The 24,794-nt window shown below is 39.6% G+C and overlaps 1 protein-coding gene across 1 annotated transcript in view; it reads left to right on the top strand.

Annotated features, from left to right (window-relative positions):
- The window catches only part of LOC106918372 (A-type voltage-gated potassium channel KCND3), a 103,723-nt gene that overhangs the window by 64,916 nt on the left and 14,013 nt on the right, over positions 1 to 24,794 (top strand). Inside the window, exon 2 of the mRNA XM_088007535.1 lies at positions 19,850 to 20,018. Coding sequence (XP_087863661.1) covers positions 19,850 to 20,018 — 169 coding nt within the window. The remainder of the gene's footprint in view (positions 1 to 19,849; positions 20,019 to 24,794) is intronic.

Genomic DNA, 24,794 nt, shown 5'->3' with positions numbered 1-24,794 from the left:
CTCATAGATGTTTGGAAAATATCAGACTAGTGCATTGCTGATCCATCTGAACAGCCGAGGAGGCGGATTGATAACCTCATGTAATCACATTGATGTTGTTAAGGTGGAAAAACATATAATCTTAAAGATTGTCTGCTACTATAGTGAATATGTATGATCCTAAATAGATTCAGAATAAATTTGTAATAAGTTAGATTGTGGGGGGAAAAAAAAGATTAAAGTGCATCAAGTCATTGACTTTCCAGCAATCTCTCCACCTGAATAAGCGCGTGGTGACAGTCAAAAGGAACAACTCCATTTTAAAAGGAAGAAACCTGCAACAGTGCCACATTCAGAGTGTACGATCATCTTCTATGATCGTCTGGGGGTTTGAGCAGACAGGATGTAAGCACAGTTAGTCCAACCAAAGATTGAAGAGTTTAATACAGTGCACATCTGAAAGGGGGTAAGATGGTAGCTGATCTTCCAATGGGGAGCTTCAGGGGTAACCAGAACAAGCAGAGAGCAAATAAATTATCTGTTGCAGCAGATTTTTCACTATGTCCCTCTTTTGTCACGTGTTTAACATGCAGCTTGTATCTACAAGCTCGTCTCCTTTTCACCCACATAAAAATTGTTCTAGTGAAACCCTTAAAATATGACATTTGCATGATCTTAACTTGAAACACATCCATTTTTTTTTTTTTTTTAAGGTGCGGGGGAAAGAGAAACCATAAAAAAGTACATTCTGTCTTGTGACACTTTTTTTTTTTTATTTGAAGTGCTTTTGTGGATGTGGTGAATGGGGTTCACAAGGGCGTCTGAGGGACACGAGGTTTCAAAACATTGGCTATGTACAACATAAAAGACTGTGTCCAGTGGATTAGTGTAGATGCAATGGATTTCCTAGGTGATCCCACAACAGCACAGAGGATTCATACCAACCTGCACCATTATGTTTGTGTCTAACATATTTAGGCTCTGTGTGAGTAGGTGTACTGCACCACAAACTTCAATCTGAAAGGCTGTGTCTGCCAAAGAGGGGGCATATTTCCTTTGTCTTTCATTCATTGCCATGGTTACTAATTGGCTTATGGTGCATGTTAACAGGCGTCCTTTTCATACTGCTCCTTCCTCTCAGTGTGGAATACGTAGCTTTTCTGTCCGACGGGTTAATCCCCAGCAGTCCTACAGAGAGTGGCTTTTTCAGGCTATCTTCCTTTGAAGATTATTTTTGCGTTTGACCTTGAGGAAAAACTGACCTTTCTGAAATTAAAATTTAATAGTGCCTGCATGTGGCCTGGCCTCTTTCCTGCTCTTCCACCCACTGACCGCTCGCTCTGTCTCGCTCATACACACACTCGTGCTCCCAGATCAGTCAAGATGCATTCAGACAGAATCGATAGATGAAATGTAAGTAAGCCGAGACACCCACTGCTCTCCACACTACATCACAGGACCTCACCTGACGGTCTGGTCCCTGTTTTGACAGGTGTTACTGCTCACTCACTGTTTTACTTTAAAAAAAAAAAAAAAAGAAAACACAAGTTATTTCCAGGGTTTATTTGCTACATAAGGGAGGACTGTGTGGGTCAAGTGTTACGAAAAGGAGAATATTGAAGAATATTTGTCTCCAGGCTATTGCACTCCTTTTCATTTCAGAAAGATGAACTTCAACATTAGCCGAAAACGTGGAGCCAAACAAGAGCAGGCTGTACCGAAGTCCAAACTCAAGATGATCTGTCACGAATACAAAACATTCTGACTTTAAGCAGAAGTCTAGAAAGAAGCCGATCTTAAGTACAGACGAAATGACAAAGGGAGAGGAAATGACAGGGCCATATATACAAAACTGGGCTGATGGGACGCAGGTGGAAACAGTGAAGATGATCACATTGTCAGAACAGCAGAGGAAGGGGATCAAGAAATATAGTGCCTTGAAAAGGTACTAATACCCTTTAAGTGTTTCCACATTTTGTCCTGTTACAACAATAAACTTTAATGTATTTTCTTAGGATGTGAGGTTATGAATATGAACTAATACCAAGAACAACTTAATTGTAAAGTGGAAGGAAAATAATGTCAATTTGTGTATTTATTTTCCAATAAAAATCTAAAAAGCATCATGTGTATTCGTTTTCGCCACTAAATCCGATGCGTCCTTCTAAAATTGCCTACTTAGTGAATATATTCCATCTGTGTGTAATTTTCTCAGTCTAAATCCAGTTACTCTATGAAAGTCTCAGGTTTTTCAGAGAACATCGGAGCACAAACTGCACTGTCATTTTGTCCCAAGTAAAACCACGGTTTTATTCACAGTTGCCGCAACATAAAACCAGCTCTCATTGGTTCTCCGGATAACAAAACCAACTAATTAAACCCCTGAAAACTGAACCTGGCAACCCAACACTACACGCTCGTCCACTTGTCAAGCTGCCCGTGACCTGCACAGTCAAAGATCAAATAGCTGTGCACCATTCACACATTAACCCACATTTTTATTCTGAACTGATTACAAGAGTCAGTGATTGGAGGGTAGAGTTGCTGCATGAGGATGAGCCCATCCTGGATATAGGCTTACAGAAAGAACCAGGATATAAGTTGGCGCAGCCGTAAAGGCCCAGTGTTTCCGTTCGAATTTAGCAGAGGGGATGAATTAGTGATGCCTCTGAAAGCTCCAGACGAGTGGAAAATGGGGACTGGTGTATAAATAATGCCTATCAGAGATGGAGTAAACATTCAGTGGATTCATGTGCAGATGGGTAGTTTGTTACTTTGTAACTCATGCACTTGTGGTAGAAGAATTATATCTTTTAAAAAAAATGTTGTGGCTGATTAAGGGGCATTCACAATGTCAGATAAGACAATCGAACCACATTTTAACTTGTGTGCAGCTTCCCTCCATCTGTTAGTTGATCCTTCATCCTGTTGTTGAATCATCTAAACAGCTGCAGCACACACACTCACAGGGAACCCTGTATATGCAGGTGACAAATTCCAATAAAACTCTGAGCAGTTTTTCCAGTGCATGTGCATAGACTGTCTGATATTTGCTCCATGCCCTTGGAGGGTGTGTGTGTGTGTGGGGGGGAGGGCGGGAGTGGGCTTCAGCACGTCTTTTCCACCCCAGCAAAGAGGCATGTCACTGAGCCCCCTCCCTCCCACAAGGAGCCTACCTGGTGCACGCCTGTTATCTGACTGCCTCCTCTGCCTAAAGCTCTCTCTCGACTGCCCAGGGTGCTCCCTCTGTTGAGTCACACACACACACACGCACACACACACACACACACACACACACACACACACACACACACACACACATATGCCAGTCTCGCCATGCAGTGAAATAGGACAGGATTCTGGGCTGGAGACACCTCTCCTGAGTCTCGGTGATGCCCCAGTTTTTCCTGCAACCTACTTTTCTCCACTCGCACTGGCAGCCAGACAGCTACCTTCTTTCCCACTGATCCACGCTGACAGGTTGACCGTTGTGAGCTACTCCCAGTGTTGGTTCACGCTCATCTTCCTTGTTTAAGAAGCAGCAATTACCAGCCGATGACTGCGATCGGACAGGCAGCAGCTTGATAAGCCGTGATCAGTGACCAGCGTTCAGTCAGATACACCTGGTTTAGGTGTCAGTCACATTTATACACATCAGTCTGAGCCGTGTGAGTTGTGAAGCCAGAAAGAGATGCTTAAGAATACAAACCTTTCAGCACATTTATGAGTTAGTTTTTAATGTTCCTGATCAATAGATATATTTAAGAAATAAAAAACCGAGTTTCTTTTAAACTAAATCAGCTCCTGTTGTCTTATGTTGACAATGCTCTTATGTGAACCGCTTCCTATGGGAGCAGAGCAACCATGTTTTACACCTCCTGTTTTCCAACATATGTTCATATGCACAGCTTGGAACATCGCACTTTATGCCAAAACAATAACTAACTCTGGCACAGTGGGAAAAGCAGTAATTTTACAATCACTGGCTGATTCCAGCGTCTTCACCTGCCACATCCTGTTCTGCCTATGGGCATATCACTTATGCCCAGGTTGTTCACTGATCTGCTTATCAGTGTATAATGTGAACTCGTTTGAGTGAATGTGGCTCTTGTGTAAACGCACTTTAAGTGGTCAGTGTGAAAGACAAGCAGCATAGAAGTTCAGTCTATCTGTTCTCCTGAGAATAGGCTGGTTTACCTGCTTTGATTAGGACTGTGGTGCATTTTATCCAAAGCCAGAAACTCTTATTGTCATGTTAACTCATTTAAGAGTTAAAATTGTCTAGATGGTGTGTTTTTAGAACATAAAGCACATTTTAATGCAAATAGTTTAATAAATATGAATGTCTTGATCTGGCTATTCCTAATATTAACACATTATGAGACCAACAGGCAAGAGCTTCTAAATAGACGGTATGTTTTAACTAACTGAAAAAAAAGTTTTTTACAGTTGGTGTATGCAAATGTAATGTGCATGGGAGCTTGAAAATGGTGATGGTGATGTAGTCTTCATCATTTAATAAAGTGAATTTCCAGGGGGAAAAAAAAGGTTAAGAATCATTGCTGTAATTCACTGAGGTTATGAAGCGTTGCATTTAATTACACTGATGTCTGTTTGGTCGTGAGCTTGCAATAACCTTTCAGGGTCCGCAATTCATTCTCTACATTTAAAATTTAAACCATATTTGAAAAGGATTTCTCCGAGCCCTCTTTAAGTATTCTTCTTTTCGCGTATGAAGAAGTCAATTTATGATGACATATTTTTTCAGACTTGGAGGATTGAAGAGCCTGAAGCAGATTTGGAAGCGCCGGCCAGCTCTCGTTAGCTGCATCGACTGGCCCTCCGTCAGACTTGGTCATAGATCAGTACAGTCGATGCTGCTGTTGAGTCGGACACTGATGAGAGGAGCCATGTTGGCTGTGTTCATAGTCAATAAGTCAGGCTTTGCAAAACAGTGTGTGATAAGCTCAGCCTGTTGCGAGCCAATATCACTGGCCGCAGATAAACAATCTGACAAGAAAACTTTGATTCAAGGAGTGGTGAGCAGCAAACTGTGCGTATCGCCTCCTGCATCCGCTATCAGTGCCAGAGAGAGAGATGCAGGCTTATTGGATGTTTTTCTGTCTTACTCTGTTCATATTGCTTTTTTTTATATATATCTTCACTCCTGCAAATAATAATTTGGATGTTGAGAGCTGAAGTTCTGACTCTCAGAAACTTGTCAAGTATAAATTACACTTAAATCAAATAGGTTGAATGCTTAGCCCTGTTAAGTTGGCGCTAAATGCTAATGGCGCTGGCCTTGCTGCCACAAATGTGTTTTGCTACCTCTAATGGGTAATGTAGCCGCGCTCTAATGTAACCTGCTGCTGTTGTTAATGTAACCCTTTTAACCGCAGTAACACGGCACTCTGTATGCTGCTCAGCATTGCAGCACTCGCGATGTCCCCATGACAACAGGCAACATCAAAGAACCGAGAGGAAGAGCTGGCTGTGGTGTTGAAACGAGGACGGATGAAAAAGCTGCGTGTTTTCAGTGTGAAATTCTCCAAATTATTGACAAATACCTGGGAGGATTTACAAGAAGATTTCCCTTTGACGTAAAGACGGGATGGAAAACCTACCCATGAACTCTGTGCGAGTCATTCAGTTCAAACACTTTCTCTGAACTTGGTTTTACTGATCTATTGGCTGTCGGGGCAGATTAAAGTCTACAAGTTCTTACGTATGCGGCACCAAAAAAAAAATCACTTCAGCTCTGATATTGAGGGTAAAAACAGCTGATCTGAAGTTTAATTAATTCCCTGCACATTTTGGAAAAAGTTCCCAGGTTTAAGATTTAAGTCAATATTTCCAGTCTTGCCTGAAAGCTTCTGATACTGTTTCTTATAATGACTTTGTTCGCACATTAGACTCCAAATTGACACACTGACATTGAATTGGGTTGTAGAATTGTGGCTGCAGAGCTACAGTGCAAAGCCAAGGCAGGAAAACAATAAAAGAAAATTGTATCACCTCTGATAATAACATGAGTTTCATGCTATTGTGTCGCAGCCACTCGCAGTGCAAGAAATGAAACATAGCAACACCTGTTGACGGTAACCGCTCCTCCTATGGCTACGTCAGACCAACCCACATTTGCAAGCAGATCCATTCAGAGGCACTCGGTGAGCTAGCTGGTCGTCACGAACACAAAAATCACACAGAGGAACGAGTTCAGCTATCACAACAGAAGGAAATGGTCTCACAAAGTGAAACAAATGCAGTCCGGTTTCTGAATTTGAGGCAGAGGCAATCTGACGGCTGGAACGTGCTTTACAATTCTCTCTGTGTTTATCTATCACTCTATCTTCTCCTCTCACCCTCTATCTCATTTGGTGTTTGTCACTCTCTGGGTCACCCTCCAAACCCACTTTCTCTTTTCGTTTACCTTTCAGCGGACCCCGTCTCCTGCATTTACATCCCTCCAGCCGTCTCCTGCCTTAATGTATTTTTTATCTTCTGCTTTTGTTTCTTTTGCTCCTTTCTTCCTTATGTGAGATCTGCACTGGACCAGCCATGGTCACCTTCCTTCTATTACTGTAGGAGTTCTTGCTTAACAAAGTTGACCCCTGACCTCTCAGCGTCTAACCTTTCCTTTCCCAGCTACTTTTTTTTTCTTTCTTTTTTTTTTTAATCTCACCGCACTATTTCATCTTTTAATCTCTGGATATCAGCTCCATCAGGAACAAAGCATGGCCAAAGAAGGAGCGGGAACAAAATAATTACTTTTCTTCTGAGGTTTCTTTAAACTGAATGACCTTACAAACTGATAACGGAGTCTGCAGATCCTTCTTTTTACAAACCTAATAAAATCACTTTTATTTTAACATATCTGTTGATGCCAAGTATCTTTTTTTTTAAGAACAAATATTATTTAAGACAGCTCTGCATTGCTTAGCAACACGAAGTTTACTGTAACCGATTAGTCTGGATGGTGTTATTTTTGCGAGCAGAGAGCATGAGAATCATTTACAGTTAATTGGATCCATCAAAAAGATGAAATATTACAACTCACATGTATTCAAGGCATAAAGATACTCTATGAGTGAAAGAAACCCCAAACTTACCTTTTCTATCCTGCAAAACAGCTATTTTCATGCAAACTTATCTTTTGGATGTGCACAAGTCAAACTGGATTTTACGGGTCATGCTAACCTAAAATATAAAAGAAAGAGATCATTCTCTTGACAGAGGTGTTGCATTTGTTGCGGATGCTCTGAATGAGTTCAGAAGCCTGAATTGCATTCTGCAGTATGAGCATCTCTGCTTTATTTTCTTCATGTAGTAGAAACTTTAATCACAGCTCCGACGGTTGAACATATCTCATTAGCGGAATCAAAGGCACAACACAAACAGAATTGCTCATCAGAAGCATACAGACTGGCTAGATGGAGTAGCATCAGATGTATGATTTTTATTAAAGATTCATGGGATATTTCTTAGTTGGCTCACTAAAGTCCCTGTTGTGACACTGCATCAAAAATATCAATACTTTTCTTCTCCCCACATTTTATTATCTTGTAAAAGCAAGCAGCCAAGCAAAGTAGTAAACTATTGATTTCACAGCACTTGAGGATGGAGGCTCTAACGTTTGTTGTGTCCCGACTTGAAACGGGTCAAACGACTCCTAATTAATAATAGCGGCAATTAAAGCTTCATCATTTATTTATTTATTTATTTATTTATTTATTTTAAAACAGCTAAGTAAACTGGAAAACTTCTTTCTCTGTTGTATTTTGCTGGTGGATTACAAAGCAAAGAGAAAGATTATTAATACAAATTACACAATAAGTCTCATCATCCCTGCAATCAAGTGTACCGATATCTCCATCTTTATTTGCAACAGTTTATAATTACAACTGTCTGGTCTCTGATCAGTGCTTGGCAAGCAGCATTGCAAACTGGAGTCACTCACAGCCTTTAGAGCAAGATTTACTGACTGCAGTCGATAGTTTTAAAAGCCCAAATGTTAAGGAACTGAGAGTTTTTATGAGTGTTCAAACATCTGCAGTGCATAGCTCAGTGAATTTCTATTAATTTTATTGTGCCCCCATATATAAGGACAATAAAAACTAGTCTGTTTAATTCTATTCTATATAAAAAATAATAATAACTGAAGAGACTTTGCACACTTGTTTTTTTTTTTTTTTTCATTCTCAGAAACGGTGCTTGTCGTGGGGGAAACAGAACTAGGGGTAAACATAAATAGCGTAAGTTCAACACAGCAACCAGTTCAGCGCAAGAAAACATCATGGAATTTCATGAAAAATGTGGCCATATCTGGTATTTTTACTTTAATATCTTTCTTTTTTCTTACACAAAACTCAAGACAGGTAGGGCTCATGCCCTAAAGCCCCCTCTGCTTCCAAAGTTTCTTGATGAAAGTAATTTAGTTTTACCTTTTTGCTTCACTGCTAAGAAGAAAAATCTCCTGCGCAATAGTTAAGGGCCCCCTTTGTCATACATTTCATTTTTTTCAAATGCGTCAGATGTTTTCAGCACTTGACAAGTCTCCGGACTGTCAGGTTTCGCTATTTGTTCTATTGAATGCAAGATGTGCATTAGCTTATTTCATAAGCTATACCTTCCATGAAAGTCTGATTCACAAGCCTACCTGCTACACCATAGGGTGATGTAGTTTAACTTTTGAACTGACATCTGAAAAGCTGGATGGGCTCCATTCTGTTTTCCAGCTGATGCAAGACAGGGAGGGACGTGTGCTCCTGAATTATGTGTCCATCAGGGTTTCTGAACTCATTAAATGGTTTCAGTTTCTCAAATCCTTTTGCTTCTAACCTGATGTTACCTCAGGGCAGGATATAACAGTCTTTTAGGATTGGTTTTCAGTCTCCATTCGTTTCTCTGCAATACTTTTGTGGATTTCAATCAGATCATGTAAAATATTATTTTATTCATTAAGTATTTTAAGTCTTACATTGTGAAGAATTATTCTTTGGTTGTTGATGTGTTTGGCAACTTATTGTTTGAAAGATGAGTGATTAACTGTTTTTTTGCATGTTAACTCTGAAAGCTCCTAACAGTTTGGGTCAGAAGTTTACATACATTATAAGCATGAATGTATTTGAATTTTTTTTTATGGTTTTAATGATTTGTTTGAAATGTTTTCCATAGCGGAATGATGCTTATATATGTTTATTGTACAAAATCTGTTAGAAATAAAATCGGATGCATAATTTAATATAGATTTTTCTCTTAACTTTGTTGAATGAAATGGAAGCATGACATTTAAAATTAAAAAACTACATAAGAGCATTCCAAGAAACATAATTAATACAGAAATAATGAAAAGTGTGCTTAATATCTGCTTAAAAGTTTGTTTTTTTTAACAGCTTTGTAGTCATTGGTTGATGGCTGCAAAATGTTTGCGGATTTTTGTAGCTTTCCCAGTGATATTTAACAAAGTTGTAGTGATGGTGCATGACAGACAATAATTGAGTCTGTATGCATAACTTTTTCCTTTTGTGGCTTAGAGAAAATCCATATTATTTTCAAACTTTTGCACCCAAATCATTGAAGTTTAAGTTTATGAATCCATGCAGAAAATAATCATTCAAACAAAGCATAAGAATCTCTGACTTATTGTAATAGGTGTAAATATCTATCTATCACTGTAGATGCTCACTTAAGTTATGCTGGCCTGTTGTAAAAAAAAAACTTTTTGATAAATACTGAAATGGGTAATTTGCTCTCTTAAAATGGATTAACCATCTAATTAACTGTATCAATAAGCAGTAGGCGAATGGGATTCATATTTATCTTAAACATGTTGCGCTGCCTGTCATGATCTATCATGGAGTATAATGTCGGGGCTTCATTTGTTTAAACTGCCAAGTTCGTTCTCGACATGAACCGCGGCGCCTTACCCACCCCGTGTGTTTGATAACCAAGTAGGAGACGTCCCCTGTGCATGCCTAAATTCCATTTTGTTGTTGAATTGCCTCCGGTGGCGGGGATCCATCACAGAAACCAAACATTTCTCCAGAGATGCAGGTTTCAACCGAGGGTCGTTAGTTCTTGTTTGAAGCTTAATTGAACCACATATCAAGGTAATTGTTCCTCAGCTCCTCGACCGCCCTCCTCCTTACCTCAGCCACGGTGGTTCACTGCTCAGCGCACTCACTGCTGCAAAGATAAAGGGTTTCCTCTTTCAATTATCAGCAGACATTACTGGTTTTATCTATGAACGAGCTCCTATCAGCTCTCCAAACCTTTAAAGCATTTTTCCTGTTATGTTGATATACCCATATTGAAAGTGTGCACCTATCCACACGGACTGAGAATTACCATAGCTTGTTGATATGCATGCGGTATGAAAATGTGTTAATAGCTGAATGGATTTTCATCATCAGTGCGCAGGCAGTCAGTGGTGCAAGCTTTAGGGACTCTTTCTATCTCATGTGTGATTCATATTTAAATGTTGTTCTGCTCAACTCTTCTGGTAATTGTGTTTGAACTTCCTTGTTTTGCTTGGAAGTGGATTCACTGAAGCGTTTTGTTGAAAACAGTCTGGTAATCGCTTATTACAAAGACAGGCACAAACACAGTCGCGCACGATTACTCATACACGCATTTTCTCACATAAATGAGCAAAGCCTGTGACAGGGCCTTGTTATTTAGCACATCCTGACAAATAAGTCTATCACCGGATTTAAAGACAGTCTCCTCCAAGCATCAAACATCTTTTTTTTTTTTTTTTTTTTTTTTTTTTTAGGGATATGTAGAGACTTGGAGTTGCGAGGAGTCAAAGGTTTTAGGCATTTAAAGCGAAGAAGTACACTGAGTGACTACAGAGGTGAAGGAAAAAATGCACGTTAACTCTTTGTTCCCTACAAATTTAACATATATATCACCATAATACATTAATTGACATTTAGCTTCTATAGACTTTAAAAAGCTGCCTAATGTCCTTCAACAAAAGCACTGTGGCTCTCTTTTTAGTTGTTTTATTTTAATTTTATTTTTTTTCCTGTTTAAAATCCACAATCGAAGTAGATCTCAAAAAATGTGGATATCATAAAAAAGTTCATTATTTTTATCCCTTATTTCAGAAAGGAAGCCTCATATATGATATAGAACAATCATACATAGCGGGACATAAGCTATTATTTCTTGTAATTTTGATGATCATGGCTTACAGATAATAAAAACCTACAATTCATTGTCTCGGAAAAATTATAATTTTATAAATATTAAGTTAATTCAATGAAACAACTGAATGGTCTCTCCAGACTCAGAGACCATTCTGAGTCTCTAAATGGTCTCTGAGTCTGGGTCAGTAGGACAAGTCAGCAGTCACGGGGAAGACTGCTGACTTGACAGATGTCCAGCGTCCAGTCATCAACACCATTCAGAGAGAGAGGAAACTACAGAAGGTCTTTGCTAGAGAAGCTGGTTGTTCACAGAGAGCTGTAACCAAGTACATTCATTGAAAGTTGAGTGGAAGAAAAAAAGTGTGGTAGGAAATGGTGCAAGAGGAGCAAAGAAAGCTGCAGGCTTGAGAGGACAGGGAAGCAAAATCCAGTCATAAATTTGGAGGAGCCTCACAAGGAATGGGCTGAGGTTTGAGTCAGAACATCTGAATCCAGTATGCGCTGATGAAGCTTACACACCTGGGCCAAGGAGAACCTGAAGTGGACTGTTGTTGATGGTGGCAAGCTGCTGGATTTTATCCACGGCTTCGCTGGGAGAGTCTGACAAACGTGAGGCTACCAGGAAACCCATCAATTACGGGAGGGTCTAGAAAGTCTAGAAAACATTATTTTCAGAGCTTATCTAGTATATCGCACAACCATATCTCTCCAGCCCCAAATTTTGCGATATTGATACTCAACACACCCACTCAAAACTAAAGGAAACAGTTGTTGAAATCTGATCATAACATGGGGATCTGTTTTTTTTTCAATGGCAGTCAAGTTAGAATGTTGCCCAAAGTGTGTGTGTGTGTGTGGGGGGGGTGTGTGTGTGTGTGTGTGTGGGGGTGTGTGTGCGTGAGTGTATGCGTGTGTGTGTGTGCATTAAAAAGATGGTGGCGATTCCTCAGTGTGATTCAGTGTGAGATTGGTTGTGAAGTGAGTGATGATAATGACCTTTCGTCCGCCTGCAGTGCAGGGTGAGAGTAAATCCCTTTACTTTATCAATTTATCTGTGTTTCTTTCCCCATTCCCTTCTCATCACTTGATAAATGTAAATGAGGAAATAACCTATATGCCTTTATTTGAGTGAGTTCTGAAAAGCTGAAACTGGAAATTGGATTTTACACCAAGTTTCTGGTTTGACAAGGTGATAAACCTCGTTTGAGCCACTGAACAGGACATGTGGCCCTGGATGACCCTAGATGTCAGGATTCAGCCGCGAGCCTCATTGTATTTCGGAACACAATGGTTCATTTCTGCTTTGTGATAATCTCACCCACCCATTAGTACATTAGTACATTGAATCCGATAGATTTCAGCAGTTTTTTTTTCTTCTTGTGGATAAAACAGGTGGCACCAGGAACTGACTGACTGAGACAATAAATGCAACAGAGAAGTTATCAGAGAACCCCAGGGCAGCTGGCAGGGGCAGTTGTCTATCATTTTCACAGGGCACGTTCTAGATTTCAGCTTGTTGGCATGGTTTCACAGTACCCAGGTTGCCATTGTGCAGTTTTTCAAAACAAGGTCACCGCTGCAATTAACATGCTATTCAGAGAGCTGCCATTCACACAAGGGCTGCAGCATCCATTGAATCCAAGGTTAGCGTTTTTATGTGATCTATTCAGAAAGTCACTATTTGTCCAGCTGGAAGTCGTGATGTGTCTCTTTGTTTAGAGCATTCTCGAACTTGATTCAGTGTTTTGGAAACTCACTGAATTTTCTAACAAGTAAAATTCTTAAAAGATTATTTGTATTTCACTTTAAAACTCTCTCAAAGCAGAGGTGAATAATGTTGTCAAATTCGTGTATTTCCTCTTTAAAATGTCCTTGAAGGCTGGTTTATAACAAACATTGATGCGGGCTGGATTTCAGTATTTTAAGTCATTTTCCTCTCAGTATATTCTCGCACAGTGAATTTTCTTTCTCTGTGCCCGTCTGTCTCGGTACCTGTTGTTCCTCCCCCTGCTTATTTCTTGCTTTGCTGTGGTGACATTTGTGGAGGTGATTATAGATGTTTGGCCCATCCGTGAAGAGCTGTATGTTATCTGAGTTACTTCCATTTGACTGGCTGTCCATGAAATGTCAGACAGGACTACAGATGGATGGATGGTTAAGGGTTAGAGGCCTACAGAGGAGATTCTTTCTGTCTGGTTAACTCAATGCAGCCAAGCCACACAAGCCCACGACACATTTCCTACCAAATAAAAAAAAAAAACAAAAAAGAGCTCCACCACCACTGTAAACCTGCAAGGCATACATGTAACTATTTATGGTCAGGCTTTTCCACAAACAACTTACTTTAAAAATGTTCTTAAGCAATATAGTGGTAATGAATAATTTAATAGAAGTCAGACTGCATATACAACTACCTGTTACTTGGCTTTGAAGTAGCAGAAACTGAAATGGACGTACAGTAAATCCTTGGTATTCACTGGGGTTAGTGGCCACAGCAGCCAGAGAAGAGCTAAATCCACAAATGTCTGAGACCGCCTCTAAAATGCCTCCTTTAATAATTAAAAACATCCACCAAATATACCTTAATATCAATTAATACGCACAGTGGAAACTGTCTTACCACTACCCTAGAAGATAATATTCTTCTTAATCTGCTCTTTTGTGGGTATAGCCTATCGGCATGAAGGAAAATGATTAGTGCTCCTGGATTGGCTGCTTTTCAAACACCAGCCAATAAGTCCAGTAACATTGTGTTCAGGTATCTCGGCTTTCCAAGCTGCATTTTCTTCTGAACGTGTTCGATATTCAGAAAATGATTTGGAGTCACGTTCCACAGAAAAATTTGGTGAATCTGGAAAGCAAAAAGTATAAGCCTGGTCTTAAGATTATTGTGAAGCAGGGTCCATTAGGAGTTTTGGGGCAATTCACAAGGCAGTGATTCCAGCTGGAGTCAGCGCCTTAAGAGCTACCGCACACAGACGTCTAGGTAGGACATCAGAAGTATCCTACTTAGCTGAGGAGAAAATGGGCTGAACTCTTGTTCAGAAATGTCCTTTCCTCAGATGAAAGTGAATTTTACATTTTCAGCAGAGAACATTTCACAATCAGAGATTACTTGGAGGGCTATTTTATCTGCTGGTGTTGGTCTGTCACTTACAAAGTCTACCTGGGAGCTTTAGGACACCCCGTGCTTTCTTCTGCTGGAAAACTTTATGGAGATGCTGACTTCGTTTTGTGTTCAAATCTGGCCCTTCCAACGCTACCAAATGTACCAACCTGATTTAATGACTATGGCGTCACTGTGGGTGATTGGCAGCCAAAGTTGCCTGACCTGAAAGAAGGAAATTGGAAGCCTGATGCAATAATGCAGTCGAGCTGAAAGCTGCTGTTAAGCAACCTGGGCTTCCTTATTAACCCCCCCAGGTGTGCTACAGGCCGATCACCTCAATGTCGCGCCGGATTGATGCAGTAATTCATGCAGAAGGTGCACCAAGCAAGTACTAAGTGCATATCCTGTACAGTACATCAACATATTTTTCAGAATCTCAAAATTTCTGTAATAAAAATACATGTTGTTATTGGTCTCATATAACATAATTTTCGACCTGCAAATTCTTGACATGGATCCCACTTTTTCAACAAGTCTATATATATATATATATGAATTTTATATTAAATTAAGTTTAAAAAATAACCCAAACCCAATCAGCTAAACATTTTGTTTAAAACAATAGTTACTGTTCGTGTTGCCGAAACTGCCTTGCATTTGATGCAAATAAAATAATAATAATTCAAATGCAGGACTATCTTTTCTCCTGTGGATCTTTATTACACTTGGGGTTTTTTTATGAACCTATGATTCATGGTGAGTGCTCTATACCTGAAGTTACCCTCACAAGGTAAAAACATGCATGAATACAAGGAAATAAAAATCTAAGCTTCTGGGTGCAGCAGTGTTGTCATTCATAAAGAAAGGACTTGGCATTTGTCTGTATTCTAGTTAGATAACTCTTTCAGATGAGCAAAGCTCCAATTGCTGAGTAAATTTACAGCTGAGTGCAACTTGAGAATGTGTTGACATACATCAAGATGTTGCTTGTGTGTGGGCAGGCAGTGGAAACAAAGACTGTGGGTGTTTTGATCCATGTCAAATGCTGCCATTCTTATATTATTCTATAAAGCAGTTGTAAAAGCACAGCAAGCCACTGAAAGGACTTCCTGCCTCACATTTTAATTAGCCCCTTGCTCCATGAGTTTTGTCTGATTTTATCTTTTAAATATTGCACCAAGCAACTACCGACTAAGAAACTTTGTCCATATTAATTAAGCATGCAACACTTAAAGTTGTGTCTTCATTTCAGTCATGTGGTGGCTAAGCCACTGTAAGCAGGCTGTGGTAGAAACTCCTATCTGGAGAGACCTAAGGAGAATTAGAAAGGAATCAGGTGGGAGACATTTTGTAAAAAAGTAATCCACCCGTTAACACTTACAATGCCAATCAACCATCTCTCGTTCCTGCTCTCTCATTTAAAGTCTCTTCTTAAAAGAATCCAGTAAAAAAAAAAACTAAATCAATGTGACAATATGTTTCTGCAGTGCATGTGCAGAAAAGCTTCTGCACAAGAAGCCGGCTCCGTTTGTGAAGCTGCATTTCACCGTTGTTTGGTTTAATGAGTTCGTCAAAGCAGTACACAACAAATCATGCTACGTTCTGCGATAGGGCAGTGTTTGTCTGTTATCCTGAGCAGCCATAATCACACCGTATGTGTTTATGTTTAGACCATTCATCACACACACACACACACACACACACACAACTTCACAGCAGCACTTTGTTCCCGGCAGTTATCTCACCATCTATCTATATGAGACATTATAAATACACCTTGCCGAGACATGGCACTTCAAGTGATGGGATGTGACAACGCTGACCGAGCACTGACCTCGCCGCCTGACCTTAGTGTGCAGGATTTGCTGAAGCACTCTCTAACTGTACGGAGGGTAAAAAAAGATAGTTGTGCGTGTTTGAAAGCAGACAGATGGAGAAATGATTAAAAAAAAAGAAAAAAACTTCTGGCTGCTCTACATCTGCTGAGAAAATCTCCTTGCCCTCCCTCTGTTTATCCATCTTTTTCATCTCTGCCAAACATTAACTCTCTAACATCATGGCTGCATCTGCATTCAGAGCCGAGGAAATTACATTTAACTTATCAGACGCGGGCACACATGTATGTGCAGCCTTACGCTACGTAGCGTCGGCTTTTTCTTCCTTCCACTGTACTCAAGCCCAGCTTTATTTCTGTGCGGCTTACAATGACTCAGAGATGGTATCATCAGAGACAGACCAGCTTGACTAAATGGGAGCGGCAAATTGACTGTAGTATTAGCAGAGAGGGGCCTCCATCAGATCCTCTGATAGGATCCCATTAAAGAAAGCTTGCAGATGAATATGATTAGCTTTTCATTCCCCCTAATGGAAACATCTTCTGAAAAGGGGAGAAGATAAAATGTTGTGTAGTGATAGGACCTTTTTACCAGTGATGGGATTGGTATATCCTAATTTGGGTGGAAAGGCCATTAAAGACATTGGAAGGGGGAATAAATGTTCTCTGTAAATATGCTCTCAGTTATGGTTGTGGACCGAAGCGTCTCTCTGTGTGTGTGGGCAGGGCTTTTGCTTTGTTGTTGCAAAAAAAAAAAAAAAAGAAAACACCCTCCACTCAAACAGCCATATATTGGGCTTGTTTTTATTCTGGAAACTGTGACTAATGAGCATGAGGTTTCATCTCCCCTACCAAAATAAACCAAATGGGTTTTTGTGTGTGTGTGTGTGTGTGCACGCGCGTGCGTGTGTGTGTGTGTGTGTGTGTGTTTTTTTTGTTGTTGTTTTTTTTTTTTAATTCATGCATGTATGTGTGGCTGTCCTGGGTTTTTACTTTCTCTAACAAATAGCAAGAGAAGTGCCTCATTAAATTATAAATCAGCACAACTTCTAAAGCAGATTATTGTTATGTTTCGGAGAGCATCTTTAGTGCTTTTTGCCAAGTGCTCGAACAATCAGCTTTTTACACTGGGTGCTTTGTTTACCAGCTTAATCTTTTGTCATTTGGTTGCAAGTTTGAGAACTAAAAGAACTGACAGTACTTTTATATATATATACTTTTTTTTTTTTAAACGTGGTTATTTTTAGGTTTTGTTGCAGAAGGTGTGATGCCTTTAAAAGACTCACAGCTCCTTGTGCACAAGTTGGTGTATTAGCATGCAGCAGTAACCAGCTGATTTAGTAGATCTGGACTCTGCCAAGTCTTTAGACACCTATAATGGACCTAATGCATCCGGAGGCTGCAGCCAAATACCTCTCTGTACTTTGCTGGTCGTGTTTCTGTGAATATGTCTGTAAATGGTAATCATGTTGATAAGACTTATAAGAAAATGCTTGTGCACAAAAGAATTACATAAATTCACAAGAAGACGGTAAGGCAAGTTCAATTTAACCTATTTTACATGCAACATAAAAGTGTTTTTTTTTTTTTAAGTTACAAGATGAAAACAATATTTAAAAAATTAATATAGATTAGATCAATTACTAATGCTTAATCAAGTTTGGCTTTTACATTCGGCTAATTATATCAAACAAAAGGCGTTTTGCTAAAAAAATTTGCACTTTTACATAGAGCTGCATCATGATAAATCCACATTTTTCTCACTCTTTCTTTCATTCTGTCTCTGACCTTTAGCATGTTAGGTTTTATGAGCTGTGTGGGTATCCATCCAACAGGCGTAATTAGACATGGGCCACATCAGATCCAGTGCTGGTACTGAATTCTGATATTCTGTTGTATTTATTGCAGTAATGATGTCAGTGATGACAAAAAGTCCAACTTCAGCAGGCCAGCAAATTCACCAGATCTCCTCGAAACTTCTCTCTGAACTGCTTAAGAGCTCTGTGATCAGGAAGGAAACCCTGATGATCAGAGGATCCATCTTACCTCATGCATCGTTCATTCTAGCTGCTCCCATCGGACACAACGTGTACGGTTCTTCTATCCAGGAAAAACAACTACAAGAAATTATGCAATATCTGCTTTAAACTCGTTAATATGAGAGCTGCTCCCCTCTTTTAAAAGTTTACCGAAGTAGTGTTAATATTCTCTCTTTCATATGGGTTTGGTCATGCTGTTTTATGTACGTGTATTAAAAGGATATGTGTAATTATGTGAGAATGCTTGTTGATGAAGGTCACCTGTTGGGAGAGAAAATAAATGCTTTTCTATTCTGACCTATTAAAACTAAAGGTGGTCCAACAAAATATTAAATTGTTACCTTTCTGTCCCCCAAGCATTGTATATATGTGTGTCTATACTTAGATAATGTAAAGTAAAAACAATTCGATCTCTATGAATTATTGATAAACATCCCTTTAATAAAATACATAAATACTGTTTTCCTTCTTATACACGTGTGCAAAACTCTGTACTGTGTATAATTTCCTTGACAAACCCTTAATCTCTGTGTGGCACACTGAGTTCAGTTTTGACAAGGTGACGTCTACGTCAGCTTACTGTAACCTCTGTGTTGCAGGACTTGTCTGTCATGTACTCTGTGGCTCAGTGGAAAACGGTATCACTCGGTTTTCCCTGTTTCTGACACTCTGCGTTCACTTCCTCCACAGCTAATGTGAAAAGACACCGTGGAGCCAGATTCATGTGCAACAAGCTGCTTCTGTCTTCCTCGCTTTGCCTCTGCAACTTTTACTTTCTGCTAGTCTCGAAAGCCAAAGTGTTTCAGTGACTCATTGTCTCAGTGGTTCAAGTGAAGAAAAACTGGCTTTTGAATGTGTCAACATGTGTCTAACATGTGTTTGCCGCAGGCTTTTTAATAGCGAAGTCATCCAAAAAGCGATATAAAATGAAGTCATTTGTAGTGCTAGTTTGTTTTTTTTTTTTTCCAACTGAATAACTACATGTTACAGTTCACTGTAAAAGGAAACATTCGTCTTTTTGACAATCAAGTCTTTACATATTTACTGCTCATTTGTTTGTTTAACTAACTTAAGTTTTGTCCAGTTCATTCAGTTGACCTTCTGCCTCTGAGAAAAACAAACAAAAAACAAGGTTTTAGTCATGAATACAAAATGAGCACTGTTAGAAATAAGTTTTTGTTTTATTTTTCAACTTAACTGGTGCTATCTTAGCTTTTGGATTTCTCCTCTTTTGTCTTTTCCACTGTCGTGCCAGCACCCTGAGCATATCCCTTGGGGGGGAAATTGTAAGATATGTACTGTAATTGAGTTGTCTCTTTTTGAGCGTGGGGAAAAAAAAATGCTTTTGACTTGCAAATATTTTAGAAATAATTGGAATAAATGTCTTTTGGGAAATGTGCCTGGCATTCACAGTGTCCTCGTCCTTCTCCTCAGGAAAGGTTAATAGTATCAGATCTCAGTGAGTGAGTCAGTTGACATAACTGTGTCATTCGGTGATGGAAAAGGTTTGGTTGCAGACGCCTTTCTTTTTTTCCAGTCAACAGGTCGGCTTTTACTCTTGTGAGGATTGATGCATGCGGCACAAGCCGGCTACAAAGATGAAAGTCAGATCTAAGGAGAGTGACTTTGCAGAAATATTTTAATGATTTATTTAGCAGGGTCATCTATGCATGTCTCCATTGCAAGATTTTTGCTAAATTTATTATTTTTTTCTCCTCTCCCCTGTGTCTCACAGATATGGTGACATGGTCCCAAAGACGATTGCAGGAAAGATCTTCGGCTCAATCTGCTCTCTGAGTGGGGTGCTGGTAATTGCCCTTCCTGTTCCTGTCATCGTGTCCAACTTTAGCCGCATCTATCACCAGAATCAGAGAGCAGACAAGCGGCGGGCGCAGAAGGTTCAGGTGAACACAGTTTTATTTCTCTTCAGACGGGCCTCAGAGGTTTGGACCTACAGTCTTCCAGGCCAGTAGGGGGCTCTGACAGCTTTATACATCAAACATACCTTAACCAACCCCTTATTGCACCTTGAGATCAGTAACTGCCCTCTTTTTTCTCAGGACAGTTGTAACGAGGATCATAATGATGAATTTGTAAAAATCTTAAGTGTATTTTTCACTCTTTTTTTCTGCCTCATCAGGTATGATATATTGTTAGGTAATGTATTTTCTTGATTCTTTTTGCTGCCAACTAAAAACCACAAAAAATCAATAAAGCTGATTATGTTACTCACGATATGGCCCTTTAGACCAATTCACAGTGGTGCCTGTGGATTAGTTAAATTAGCTTTGTTTTATTTTTTGTGTTGTGTGTCCAGTGTAGTTAAGTAAGGTGCTAGAATCATGTTTTTTCTCCAGCAGAACCCCAGCTTTGGGGCACTACTTTGTCATTCTTCTGTTCTGCTTGAAGCATCACTTAGCCAGGTGTCTTGAACAACCAGAGGCAAACTAAAATTTGCTATTTATTATTAAAGCTGCAAAGAGCCTAAGCTACAAACATTTTTTTTTCCCTTCATGCAAATCAAGAGAGGCAAAAGCGGTAAATAAAATTGACGCAAAATTGTATATGATATTCACAGCGAGTCACCATTTGGTTTTATGTCAAATAATGACTATCAAGTTGCTCTAGACAAAATTCTTTCAATATAAAAAGATAAAAAGAAAGTTTTCTTTTGCATCTCCTGACAGATGAATGTTTTTCTGCTTCTTCAAGACAGTTTATTCGTTTCCAGGCCAACTAAGAGACGTAATCCCTCAAGTTATCTCTTGGTCTGCCCCAAGGCACTCATTAGATCCTCAAAATACCTCCGCTGCTATGTTTCAGCACGAAGAAGCTGCAGCTTCACTTCCCGCCTTTTACTTTCTTTCATCGCTCCATACAAAGGAACCTCGGTTCAGCGTCTTGTACTTTCTCTCACTGCTTCTGTCCACGCACTTCTCAGGGCTGTCTCGTGAACATTAGATTGTCATGAAATTCGAAAGCCTCACGTTGGACCACACAGCTTCTCACAAAATCTGTGGGAGAAGGGAAATGATGTCGCACTTATTTATTAAAGGATTATCTACATTTAAAATTCCATTTTCATCAAGTAGGAAAGATAAACATGTGCCAAAGGGATTTTCCACCGAGCGGTAATCCATAACCCATTCGTTACAAAGGGATTTATTAACATTATTGAAGTCTTTTGCTACACGTTCCAAAGCCAAACAAATGATCTCCAAATCACTTCGTATATGAATAAAAATCTGAAATTCATCGGGTTGCACAAACACTCAGTAAACATATGAATCAAGCACACAGGCAGAATTTCATTTTGTGTGTATTTGACCCATCAGTATAAATAATACAGACATAAACAATATATGTATTATTGACTTATTAACTTTCAGCTGATTTAATTTTATACTTTTGCCCTACATACAGAAACGTCCAGTGTTTTGCTAATTTTGCTGCCTGTCAATTTAAACTTTTATTATTATATACATTCTTAGCCCTTAATTACCTGTGCTCTTTAAACTCTAAACTCTTTACCAAAACGTAATTCTTTCAATTCAGTAATTTCCCCTTTTTGCACTATTTCCACATTTTGTTCAGCATTATAATACAGTTGATTTTATACACTGTACAAAAATAAACTTTTCCTGTCTCTGTTTGGCATTAGGTTTAACCAGATCTTTCTGATTTTAGCTCCATTATGTTTACTAAATATTTTACTGCTAAAAAAAATGAATAAAATAAAATAGAGTAATGAGACCACATGGAATTTTTGCATTTAAAGGAAAAAATTAGAAGCTTTCAAGCTTGAAAACATTGTAAATGGAGAATGACTCTAATATTATCACCAAATTAACTAGAAAAGTGGCTTGAGGACAATAAAGTCGATCAGAAGCCTTGATTAGTCCCGTAGAAAATGTGTGGACACTGCTAAAAAAGCAAAGCTGACTCAGTTGTACTGATTTTGTCAAGAGGAATTAGCCAAAGCTGCACCGTGGCTGTGGACGATAACATCAGTTTAAATGAAGATCTACCCAATGCTATGCAGCTACCTTATGTAAACACTTGAATTTCACTGTAATTACAGACACATTTTTCACAAGATTGATCAACTTTCTTTTGAAAGAGGTTGGGATTTAATGACTCAGTCCCCCGTCTGGTATATGTCGCTGCCTTTAAATCTTTTTTTAAAAAGTCACTTTTATTTGCTGCATCCAAAAGCCAAACCGAGTGTAGCAGCATCAGCTGGCTCTCATACAAAACTGAGCTGGTAATCATAGTTTGAGGGCAAGCCTGACAGTTTTTGTTCGCCGTAGATGGATCGTGTGTTTGCTCAGAGCTGGCAGACGAGCACATGCAGACACATATTTTCAGAGTCCATCCCTCTCTCTCATCACTGCCATTCACGGCTCTTCAAAGCAAGGCCTTTTTTTTCCCCCCTCGCTCATCTCCTTCCTCCATCCATGCTCGTCTATCCGCCGCTGCAATTCTCCCAGATCCGCACTTGCATTTCAGTCTCACCTTTCCTGTGATTAATGCCATCCATCTCTGGACATGTTCTCTGGTTGCTGTTTAAATCTGCAACTGACCGCTGCCCGAGTCTTAACTAAGTGTAACCTTGTCTCCCGAACAAGGCTCCTTTGTTACACAGCCAACTGCTCAAGAAGGAGGAAGAGGAGAATTGGGAAGTTGAGGGAATTATCTAGACGGAAAATGGGTCGAAATGAGATATGAAGAACTAGACGGAGGTAAAGGAGGGGGAAAGGAGTGGGACAAGAAAGGCCAGAGGGAAGGAGTGAGCAGAAGAGGCAGAGGGAGCAGAGACATGGGATAGAGCTGGAGGCGATGCGTGTCCTGATGTTGTGTTCTTTCCTGAAATAACTATCACCCAGATGAGGTGCTGGCTGGAAGGAAAGTTTATGTCTGTAGGCCTGTTTATGTGTGCATATGCATCTGTTGAGTGAAAATCCCCCATCTGCATCTGATGGAGGGCTGCATCTGTGCAGCAGCGGCAGCTCCGTGTTTGGACCCACCTCACTTTCCGTCAGGTTCAGTCTTCTTGACCTTCTCCGTATCACCTTCCCGCGCGTGTTCGCTGAGCCGCAGTGTTGCGCAGTGTCCTAAAACACTGCCACGCCACCAAACACCCACACCTTCACCCGCCGCCAATGAGGCACTGTAGCATGGTGCTGCGGATCTCATTAGCCAGCACTAAACGACTCTCTTCAGGCACTCTGATGTCTCGCTGGTTTGCCCCGCGGTGAGGTCAGTGATTTGCTTCAAGCACCAGGACATCCAGTGGATTGCTTTCCTCCCTTTCAAAACACCGTGACTGAAACACCTTCTCTCCGCTTTCATGATAATGTTGCACCTGGATGCTTTGATCTTCAAAACGACTTATTGCGATGGCAATTGAAGGTCTAAGTGCCATGGATGATGGGAGATTTGCAAATGTGATATTTTAGATCGCTTAGATTTAATCGGTGCCATTTCCGACTTTAATTATCCAGCGTGATTAGGTGTTGCCACCATCCTCACAGACCTGAGACCTGTTTGGTGTGCTCCAAACATATTGTTGCCCTCTAGTAAAAACAGGCTTTGAGAATTGATATTTCCAACTGCTAAATATCTAAAGCTTTACTGTTTAAATCAGTGGTTTTCCACTCTACTGTTTTAAAAAAGTAATGATAAGTAACTTAACTTTAATTGCATCTCTACTAAAATTAACTTTGTTCCACATCTTGTTGGGGATATTTGAAAGATGTTATTGGCTTACCATCTCACGCCATAATCACGTTCAAAACTGCTATAGATATTTTAATGATTTACAGAGAAGAAACAAATCTATCTACTCCGGGTGCCCACAGAGAAATCAGTTCATCCTCTAGGAAAACTCAACAGGACAATGAACCTGCTTTTTAATATCTCATCCCGTTCATAATAAATGAAAAGCGACTGAATATGATTGTGCAAACCCATTTTTTGACACGAGTCCTGCTTATTAGATGCTACATAACTTAATATATATATATATATATATATATATATATATATATATATATATATATATATATATATATATATATATATATATATATACATAATTTTTTTAATCTTATCCATTGTTTTAGCAGCTAACCTCTGAATAAGACGGCGGCCTCATCGTTGCATTGTCTACTTTTTCACTGCTAATGACAGCTGTGATTCTTAATGCCCCTCCAGACTCATGAATCACTCAGGCATGGCACAGTCTTCAACACCCCATTACTGCCTTCAGCAGAACACGTAGTGTTTTTAATGCTCAATAACCTAAATGACATACGACCTTCCCTGTCATTAAACTAACCATTTGCAAGTGCCACTAGTCATTTGCCATGGCAAAAACATCATTTTCTCCACACTTCTCACCAACAAGTGGTCATGTTTCACAGAAAATTCATTCCTCCCGAGGTCATTTCTTAGAATAAGGCTAGGTTCAACTGAGAGCTAAATCAGAAAGCAATTTTTAGATTGCCTTTCACTTTATTGAAATGACGAAAGGAGAACAGATGGGACGGAAGGGAGGAGGAGTTATTGAGGGGAGGATGTGCAGCATTAGTCCCCAAGCATTTTCCAGCCTCCTCTTCATCTCTCTCCCATCACTCTTTTTTTTTTTTTTTTTTTTTTTGGCCTCCTCATCACACGAG

Source organism: Poecilia mexicana, unplaced genomic scaffold, assembly GCF_051168715.1.
Source record: "Poecilia mexicana isolate PSO_F unplaced genomic scaffold, ASM5116871v1 scaffold_7, whole genome shotgun sequence".
In the NCBI taxonomy this organism is placed as follows: domain Eukaryota; kingdom Metazoa; phylum Chordata; class Actinopteri; order Cyprinodontiformes; family Poeciliidae; genus Poecilia; species Poecilia mexicana.
This window is presented reverse-complemented; position numbering and strand designations above follow the sequence as displayed.